The 11,072-nt window shown below is 33.4% G+C and overlaps 1 protein-coding gene across 1 annotated transcript; it reads left to right on the plus strand.

Moving 5' to 3' along the window:
• Window positions 1-6,612: 6,612 nt before the first annotated feature.
• LOC149260514 (GDSL esterase/lipase At4g01130-like) lies at window positions 6,613-10,415 on the plus strand. Its single transcript, XM_089420792.1, has 5 exons — window positions 6,613-6,948; window positions 8,085-8,285; window positions 8,710-8,879; window positions 8,993-9,263; window positions 9,822-10,415. Exons 1-5 carry the CDS (start codon window positions 6,711-6,713, stop codon window positions 10,085-10,087), a joined length of 1,146 nt encoding a protein of 381 aa, XP_089276918.1. The 5' UTR covers window positions 6,613-6,710; the 3' UTR covers window positions 10,088-10,415.
• The last annotated feature ends 657 nt before the right edge of the window (window positions 10,416-11,072 follow it).

Raw genomic sequence — 11,072 nt, forward strand, 5'->3', positions numbered from 1 at the left:
CATCCAAAAGATGAATCTCCAAGATATTAAGTTTAAGTAAAAGCTAAGCTTGAAGAGAGTCTCCAACTAGAGTGGCGAACACTAAATTTAGTTTGCATAATGAATCATGGAATTGTGCATTCAGCATTAGATGACCTAAACTCTCTCAATATGTGCCCAATCTACCTCACCCACATAGGTCCCTGAGATATCCAATCCATGCAATATAGTGGGATTTACAAAGAAGTCAAAGAGTTCTAACTTAGATGAGATGTCTTAAAAATGAAGTTGGAAGTAGTTTTTTTTCCAAGAGAACCAAAAAAGCTATCTCAACTGATTCAAGGAAGAAAACCAAAGAAATGGTCTCAACCAATTCTCCATTTAAGGAGAAACGCAACCTCAAGAATGTTAAAAACCATAACAATAGGTTTACTAATCTTAACAATTAATTAACAAAAATAAAAATATAAGCCAAAAAATTACACTACCACTAAGGAGTTGAGGAGGGAAGGAAACCTAAGAAAAAGGGAATTAAGACAATGTAAAATTCATTTGTTATCGACATGTATTCTTTTGTAAAAACTAAGAAATTTGCCAATAAGACAAAGGAAAAAGAAAATCCCTTCTTAACACCTATAATATTAAAAATAGAATTAAAAAATTTAACAAAAAATTAATTTTACCGACAACTAATTTATAAAACTTATGAAAATCAACTAATTTATAAAACTTATGAAAATAATAATGTGAGTTTTTAAAATATATCTTAAAATGAAACTTTTAAATAACTATAAGATAATAATGTTTTTATGAAAATAATAATAAGAATTTTTAAAATATATATTAGAATGAAACTTTTAAGTAACTATAAAATAATAATAAACATTATTTTTTAGGATAATAAAATATAAAAAATTATGATTAATAATCTATTAATTTTATTTAGAACTTACTACTTTATTTTTAATTTTTTTTTTCTTACTAAATATAAAGAATCATCAAACGAAATGACCTTTTTTTAAATGAATCATTAAATTATAACAATAACCCTCTACAACTCGTATCGAATTTGCAATCAATAAAAAATATCCCCAAAACACAAACATAATCGTATTAACTTTATATAAATCTACAACATCCACATGCGTTGCTCCTCGAATAAAGAGAAGCTCTGCTTAAAAACTTAATTGAGAAAAACGCAATTGAAGCAAAGCATATCCTAGGAGAATGACAGATCATAAATGTTGAAAGTCTTAATCTTAATTTACCTCAATTATAAGGTACATCAATTAGCACGTAAGAGGGGTCCATGGAAGTAAGAGAATTTAATATGACGTGAAGTATAATATGTAGGTACATGAATTGGCTATGGAAATAGGCACATGATGGGAGAGGAATGCAAAATACATTATGACAAATTTTATAAGGAGAACTCACCACTCACTTGGTTCCCTGTTTCATCATTTTTAATTTGATTTGACAAATGTTTTGCTTTTGGAAATTTTTTTGTTCCCTTCCATTTCATTGAATAGTCTTCCCATCCTACATCGAACTCCATCCATTGCTATATTTTATGTCTTTTTTTATCTACCAAAGTGAACTGAATTGATAGATGGCTACATGGCTACAGAGTTTGGGTAAGGCAGGTTGAGTATGATGGTCATACCCATCATGAAGTTCATCTATTTATCTATGAATTTCATGATGGGTATGACCATCATACTCAACCTGCCTTACCCAAACTCTGTAGCCATCTATCAATTCAGTTCACTTTGGTAGATAAAAAAAGACATAAAATATAGCATTTCATTTATAGAATTTCATTATTTATCTATGTATGTATAAATAATATTTGGTTTATAAGTAATTGGAAATGTTTCATATATTATGATGATGGATATGTGTTATATTTTTTTGTAAGTAGATTTAATTTCATTTATGGTAAAAAAAGTTTCATTGATAGTGGTGGTGATGGTTGAGTGGTGTTGGAGTTGGATCATCCCCTCATCAAGGGGTGTTGTGGGACAATGGTTTTAGGGTGAAACCCCAAAAAGAAAATTTGAGTACATTTTGGGTCTATTTTGTGTTTTTTAACTAATAATTTGTTAACCCATTATAAATTAATTTCAATTAAGAAATTATGCATGGGGTCTCCACTTAGTAATCATATGATATTAAAGAAAACCTAGAGTTTCACTATATATCCATAGATGGTCTTGAAACCTTTATGTTGTGCCCCACTTCCATCACATCTTTCTAATAAGAAGATCCCCCTTTCTTACTAAATATCCCCTATTTGCTAGATACCCCCTTTTATACTTCCTAATACCTTTAACCCTCTTGACCCCCCACCAAAAAAATGTAAAAATACCTACAATATATTGAATTTATTTTTCATAATTAAAACACCCCCTTTATGAATGGACGTGATAAGATATTTGTTAACAAGGTGAAGCCCTCATGAAATTATGGTTGTAATTTCATCTAAGTTAACATATTTGGGTTTTAGATATTATGTAGTATTTGAAATATTCTATTGCGGATGGTGAAGTTATTAGAATGAGATAGAAAGAGAGTTGTGGTTCTCAGTTAGGCTGGTTTTCGTAGTTAAGGGTTTTTGGGGTAAATCATGTGTATATTGTGTTAAAGTGCCATAATATTCTTATATTTAGATTATGTTCGTATTTTTTTCTTGCAAAAGTTTATGAAACTTTTCGTATTATGATTGTACTTTAAGTTTATATAGGAAGTAAATTTGAAACTCAATGACATGGACACCTAATCATTTATGAGGGACATATGAGAAAGTATGTCGTATTTGATACTTAATTTTTGAATGATTCTGTTTATGGTGCTTATAGCAAAGAATAGAGAAAAGAGTATGTTGAGGGGAGGCTTGCATGAAAGATTAGCCAAGGATATCATAGATGTTAGTGGTTATGAGTTACAAGTAGATGGAGCAATATTGCTAGAGAAAATTCATTATTTGTCGAAAAATTTCCCAAAAAACTTAAGAAAACCCTTGTCTTCTTAACTTATAAAACACGTATTTCTTATTTCTAGAAAGATGATGAAAATTGCTTTTGATGATTTGAAGAGTTAAAAAATTATAAAGAACCAAAGAAATTGCTTATATATAGATTTTCAACCCCTATCATATCAACTATTCATAAAGAACTCTAACCATAATGATACATGGAAAAATGATTAATGGAATAAAGTTAAATGCAACATCCCATAAAACTTAAAACTTGAATTATAATTGGGATAAGTAAATAGAAAAAGAGAGTAGTGTAGGCTGTGGTGAAGTTATCGTAAATTTTTTTGAGAAAATGCATTGGAGGAGAAAGATTAGATGTAGGAGAGATGATTAAATAAGGGTTAGAGAAAGTAAATGACAAAACATCATTAATGGCAACAACATAAATTTGAAAGTAATGTATATGGTAAATTGATGGCGAAATAAAATATAGTTAAGATATCAAATATAAGAAAATGATAATTCCATTTAAAATAAAAAATACTTTGTAACTCACCAAATAACTCAAGATACCATCCATCCATCACGATCAAAAAATCATTTGTAAATTCAAATTTTGTTTAAGTCAAATTATGTATTTCAATTTTGTTATTACAAAAATCCCACAAGGTAGTTCAATTAGTGGTTGCCATGTTATAAAGTATTATGTAAATTGTGAGATTCAAAGTTCAAATTTCCTATAAATTACTTCACCCCACCCAAAAAAAATATATTATTACAAAACCCAAGGACATGAGTGGAAAACAACAATATACCATATAAACATTATAGAAGAATGATTTCTTTAAATACAAAACTAAATATATATATATATATATATATATATATATAGATATAATTAAAAAAAATCATTATAAATTTATATTAGTGTATATATACATATTATTCTATACTTAATTGATTTAAAAATAACAAATCAAACATATTGGTAAGATATATCTATATTTATATTAATATTAATATTAAAAAAAATTAAACCTAAAAAATAATAATTAAAAAATATAACTAATAAAATTATTACATTTGATAATCAAACCCATAATGCCATGAACCCAAAGTAAACCTTTTTGAAACTTTCACATGTTTATGTGAAAAAACCAACAATGACATCCTAAAATGCACATAGAAAGGACCCTACACCCTTACAATTTGAAGCTTGCATAAAAATATTTTACACCCTTTTTGGAGCTTTTATATAGATGGATGGAATAAAGAAAGGATGTGTCCAACTTTGATGTTTCTTAAACGATTCCCTCTAATTGCTCCTTATTCTCTTTCTTAACAACGACCACATGGGCTTATCCTTTCTTGAGGGGTGAGGTCCTCACATAGAAAGGGAGTTGTTGAAAGTGAAAAGTTGTGTTTTTTCATTAATCCATGGATCTCCTTTAGAGCATAAGGAGATACTCAAGCTTAAGTTGGCAGCGGCAAACTTCTATCTAATTTACCTACCACCACATGGGCGGCGGGCATGTCCTTTATTGAGCTCTATACTTGAAGAAGACTGAGGTCCTCGTATAGAAAGGGAGTGGTTGAAAGTGAACAATTGTGTTTTCCCATTAAAGGCTAGTCAAGCTGTCCTTCGTAGTTAGTTGCCCATGATCCTCTTGCATGTGACTTCCAATGCTTTCGCATGCAAACCGCTGGTTTTTAGCATCGATGTATATATGCTCTGTATTAAAGGAATTAATAATTAGGTTGGTTTTTTATTTGAGACCATGATAAATTATTTTCGAGTGTTTTTATTAATTTAGAAATTTGAATTTAATAAATGGAAGTTTTGTGAAACGATTAATTATGTTTAAGAGTTTCTAGATTATTTGTATTAAATATTTTTATTGCTAGTAAATATGATTTATTTTCGAAATAGAAATATGAAATCTAATCCTCGACAAATCTAATAAAATATATAACACTTTATATCACATAGTTTATAATACTTAATACTTCATAGTTTTGCATTTCATCATTCACTTTTTTTTCTTTTTTTAATGGAAGAAATCATGCTTGGAGGAAGCTCTCAGGGATATATAGTCTTGTTCAAGGTTCGACCAGAAGACCTATAAGAACCAAACCTCCCCACCTAACCATTGGACAGATTCATATCACAGGGTGCATATGATTAATACTTCATAATTTTGCATCTCATAATCCACAAAATATTATTATATTTTTCAATTGAAAAAATCATGTCTAGAGCTAGCTCACAAACATATACAGTGCTGTCCAAGATTGGACCAGGAAACTTATAAAAACCAAACCTCCCCACCCAACAATCCCACCATATCCTTGGACCACGTCCTTTTTAGACTATTTACAAATAAATCCACAAAATACTCCCAGATGTATAATTAAAGACCACGTCCTTTTTGGACTACTTACAAATAAATCCACAAAATACTCACAGACGTATAATTAAACTTCCTAAAAACTAAAATTGAAATATATATATCACGACAAATTTTTAAATAAATACTCCCAGATGTATAATTAAAGACCACGTCCTTTTTGGACTACTTACAAATAAATCCACAAAATACTCACAGACGTATAATTAAACTTCCTAAAAACTAAAATTGAAATATATATATCACGACAAATTTTTAAATAATGATGTCCAACATCTATAACGTACGCAACAAGCAACCCTGGTTCTGATGGCGACTGCACCGGAACTATCATGGGAAACAAGCACCCTCACCCATGCATGACCTTTGCTACCCACCGATACAACTAATAGAGCTCTGTCCACATGCATTGGAAGGCCCACTTTCCATCTGGACGAGCTGACAGTATCCAGCATCACCGTGTTAACCCTGATGCTCTCTCTGCTTTTTAAGATGCAGGGACCGGCGGGGCAGAATTTCAAATCTAAATCACCAGCCAAATTTGACAGTTTCTGCAATTCAGTTTTGATTATTTTAACCTAAAATGTTAATGGTATAGAAAAAATTTAATTTAATTTGACGAACAAATCATCTTGTAATGAATAATTTACCCATCCCATCCCTCCCTGAAACCTGTAAAGTCACCCAAAAACCTTGCTACCAAATACCATCAAATTCCATCTCCGGACCAGTAGGGTCACCCAAAGAACTTGCTACTAAATACCCTCACCGTGATGAGGGGATGTTGTGATTGATAATCTACCATAAATATGCACCCATGATTAGTGGGTTTTGGCATTCATTGATTGAATTATTGTCTGCCATATTCATTTTGAAACGTAAAAATAGAAACATGGAAGGGTATTCTAGACGGAGTTCCAGAGTTGGTAACACGAAAAGTCAATGTGACAGCAAGTGGGTAAAATTAATAAGGGTGTCTGACGGCCAGCATGTGCATATGCCATTTTCTGTCAGAGATTATAGTAGGTATTCTGATTTTTAGCTGGTGGCAGGTTCCTATTGTTTGAAATATGTCCCAACCGTTGTCTTACATGATCCAAACCCGTAAATCCGGATTAAAATACTCCCTAACGGTTACCCCACCATGTTCCCTCTCGGCCCTCTCCATTGCTACGTACATGGTCATGTAGTCAAACAGCTGTCTTAGATGCTGTGCTACAGTCCAGCATATAATGGCCAATCTCTGGTATATATAGCATTGAAGCGTTATCAGCCTTATATCATCGCAGAGTTCTCGATAATCCATTGCCGGTTAATCAGAGTTTTCACGTTTCAGTCATAGGATGGGTTCTCATTTGCTTTTACAGGCCCTCATGCTGGCGGCCCTGCTGCCTGTAATCGCTTATGGCAAATGTGACTTCCCTGCCATATTTAATTTTGGGGACTCCAACTCCGACACGGGTGGATGGCACTTTGCATTCCCTTATCAAATGCTTCCGGATAATGCTCCCTATGGCAAAACATACTTTGGCTCTCCTTCATATCGGTACAGCGACGGAAGACTTGCAATAGATTTCTTCGGTAAGTAATCTTATCAGGTTCTTCCCCAATTCCTGATCAGTGTAGCTTCTTGCTCTTCAAACCTCAGAGGGAAACAATGACTTATGTCCATTGCCTTCCCCAAATCTCTCATCAGTGTAGCATTTAGGCCCTCAATCTTAGAGAGGCAGAAATCCCCAAATGCATTATATGGGGAATCCTCTGAGGTCTTAAAACCTAGAGGCACCTAGAGTTGCATAGACTAACAGCTTTAAATCTCTCATCAGTGTAGCATTTAGGCCTACATCTTAGAGAGGTAGAAACCCCATATGCATGATTACTGGGTTTTAGAACCTGGAGGCAACTAGAGTTGCATAGACTAACAGATTTAAGATTGTGACTGTGAATTAGCGTTTTTTAACCGTGGTGGATCTGGATCTGTAATTCGTTAGTAGATCAGTTGGAGTGATCTGAAGGTGGGAGGTTGCCACTATACCAGTAAGAGAGTATATATGGGTAGGGAGTAAGACTTAACATTATTTTTTATTTATTTACAGAATCAAAAAGGGGTGGAGGGCTGCCACTATCACCCAGACTTGAGTATATAGCCGCTAATAAGACTTAACATCATACTTAACATCATTTTTAGATTAACAGTTAATCGTTTTTAGATCAGTTGGAAGGAGTGGAGGCTGTCATTATATCACCAAGAGTATATAGTTCCTCTAATAAAACTTAACATCATTTTAAATTCATTTGGAAAATCAAAGAAGTCTATATAGTCCGGTTAATAAAACTTAACATCATTTTGGATTCATTTGGAGAATCAAACTTAACATCATTTTGGATACATCTCGAGAATCAAAGAAGTCGAAAAAGAAGGGTAGAGACGGATTTAACTTCAGTCTTAACCACTCTGTTTACCATTTCTTTACCCTTACTCCACTTGAATTTAAGTGTTTTAATATCGATCACCCTGAGTTTTAAGGGACTTAAATGACTGTAGACGCTGATTGCAAAGGTTTTAATACTTCAGGATTCAGGGGATTTAATACCCAACAAGTTGACCGAGGGGGTTTGTATGATGCATTAGAGTTAAAATGAATAGCATATGTTATGAGTTAATTTAATGAAGAGAGTGAGTAATTTGTGTGCTTGATGCCCTGTAAATTTTACAGCACAGGCGTTGGGATTGCCATTTTTAAGCCCATTTTTGCAGTCAGTGGGGTCAAGGTTCGAACATGGAGCAAACTTTGCCGCTTCCGGTGCTGCTGTTCGCCCGACCTCGACCGATTTTAATGCTCCCATATCTCTTACTGTTCAGCTTAAGGAGTTCCAGGTCTTCAAGCAACAGGTTCTCGACACGATCAGCTCGCACGGTATTATATACTTCTATTCTATACTGTAATTGTTGTTGTAACAGAGGAAATCCTTCATAACTGTGCTAAGAGGTATGAAAGAGGATGATGTATATTGAGGGTTTTTAAAGTAAATGATGTACATTTTTGAGGAAATACCTTATAACTGTGCTAAGAGGTATAAAATAGAACGGTGTATATTGGCGTTCTCTTAAAGTAAATGTTCTACATTTATTGGGCAAGTTTTGCTGGCACAATAGTTCTGGTCAGGTGGGTTTTAGGTATTTTGAGGGTATATGTCAAGATAGGGATTGATTTTGATTTAATAAAATAGTTGCAGAAGATTTCTGGGAATGGCTCTGATTTTTTTTTTCTTTTTTTTCAATGAAAAATATGGAATGTTATAATGAGAAATGTGGAATGCCATTTATAACTGTATTTGCAGGGAATTTGAACTATCTTCCAAGCGCAGATGCCTTTAAAAACGGCATTTACACCATAGAAATTGGGGGCAACGACTTCGACAATGCATACAGAAGCCTTAAACTTTCCCCTGTCCAGGTCAAGCAGACCATTCTTCCCAAGCTTGCCAAGTCTGTTGCAGCGGCTGTCCAGGTAACATCAATCAACTCTTAATTCCTTTTTGCGATGGAATGATTAAGCTGATTCACGATGAATAATTGGGTGATTAAATTTGGTTGGAATATTTTATGGATATGTATGACCAGGAGCTGTCCAGTACTGGGGCAAAGACAGTTCTTGTGAAGAACATTGGGCCTCAAGGCTGCGGACCCTTCTGGCTCAGTTACTTCAGTCACGCACCCAACGATTTTGATAAATACGGATGCTCGATATCATACAATGACGCTGTGAAATTCTACAACACACAACTTCAAGAACAGCTTGCTCTTCTGCGCAAGCAGCTCCCGGGAACCGACATTGTATATGTCAATCAATATGACATAATCTACGATTTCTTTGCCAACCCTTCTACCTATGGTATCTACACTGACCCCAGGCCTCCTTTCTGAATCTATTTTTATAAATTCATTGCTACTCTAGTAATATACAATTGCTGATTTAAAATGTGTTTTAAAATGTATTAATGGATTTAAAACCCTATTCTGCAGAGTTTATATCTGAAATTTTTAGGATTATTAAAGATGGTGAGAAGTGGCATTCTTTAGGATTTATTAAAGATAGAGAGAAGTGGTAGTCTTTAAAGACACCATTGTTAGGATCTCACTACTAGCAAATCAATTTACCTGACTTCTTTCCACTTTAAATTAGATTACATTTTACATGAATTCATAAACTAAAAAACCACCTGAACTGCCTATTAATTTCCAACAACTTTATCTAATTTTAGATAAATTTAACTAAAAAAATATTTATAAAAAAAAAAACCAATCCAATACCAATGATTAATACTCTTTTTTTTTTTCAAATAGTTTATTAATGTTAGAAATATGATAGAAATTGTAAGATTTCCTCTATAATCTTTGAACATTTAAATTTCTACACATTAATCCTCCCGAATGGTTTCTGTGTTTGTAGGATTCAAGGCCACCACTCAAGCTTGCTGTGGAGTTGGAGGAAAATACAACTTCACCTGGTCTGCACAATGTGGACTCACGGGCCCTGTTAATGGCAAGACTGTGTCGGTGGGCTCCTGTTCAGATCCCGCCTCTTATATCATCTGGGATGGAATCCACTTAACAGACCAGGCCAATAGGCTCTTGACTAAGCAAATTCTGACTGGCAAATACTTCGACCCACCTTCATTTTCTATCAGTAACCGTTGCCAACTCCAGCCCATTTGATCACATTCGGCGTCCTGATTATTCATTGTTTTTGTGAATGTATAATAAACTTGGGGCTGGCAGAGCTCCAGCTGCAGTGTCAGCTTGTACTAGCATTGCTATGATGATTTTAAAAAACGGGCTTAATCAATTCATGTCAGCGTCTGAGAAGGCTGTCAGAAATTTCTTCTGCAACCTTTTAACTGTAGTGAAGGACCAATCTTGTCTGGGGAAAAGTGTTATAAGATGAAATTGGCTAGACAAGAAAAATGTGTAATAAGATGAAGTTGGTTTATGTAATGATAGATGATTCTTGTTAATAAGATGAAACTTGTTTCTTTGGATTTTATTCAAGAGGAGCACAATGTCAGCCTCTGAAAAGGCTTTCAGAAAATTCTTCTGCAACCTTTTAACTGTAGTGATGGACCAGATGGACCAATCTTGTGTGGGAAAAATGTAATAAGATGAAATTGGATAGACAAAAAGAATGTGTAATAAGATGAAGTTGGTTTATGTAATGATAGATGATTCTTGTATGAGGAAAATGCAATAAGATGAATTTTGTTTCTTTTGTAATAAGATGAAGTTGGTTTATGTAATGATAGATGCTTCTTGTATGAGAAAAATGCAATAAGATGAATTTTGTTTCTTTAGGTTTTATTTATTTATAGAAGCCTTATAACTGCTTTTAACAAAACCATGTTAAATATCTGTCCACACTTGGATTCCCTTATCAAGAAGAGCATAATGTCAGCCTTTGAAAAGGATGACAATGAAATGAAAATTGTTTGTTTAGATTTTATTTATTTATAAAAGCCTTATAACTGCTTTTAACAAAAACCATGTTAGAATATCTGTCAACACTCTGATTCCCTCATTAAGTTGAGCCTAATGTCAGCCTCTGAACAGGCTGACAAAAATTTCTTCTGCAACCTTTTAACTGTAGTGATGGACCAATCTTGTCAGTGAAAATGTAATAAGATGAAATTGGCTAGACAAGAAAAAT

The sequence above is a fragment of the Pinus tabuliformis genome, chromosome 6, assembly GCF_031772625.1.
Source record: "Pinus tabuliformis cultivar Carrire ecotype Pingquan chromosome 6, CPIR1, whole genome shotgun sequence".
Classification (NCBI taxonomy): domain Eukaryota; kingdom Viridiplantae; phylum Streptophyta; class Pinopsida; order Pinales; family Pinaceae; genus Pinus; species Pinus tabuliformis.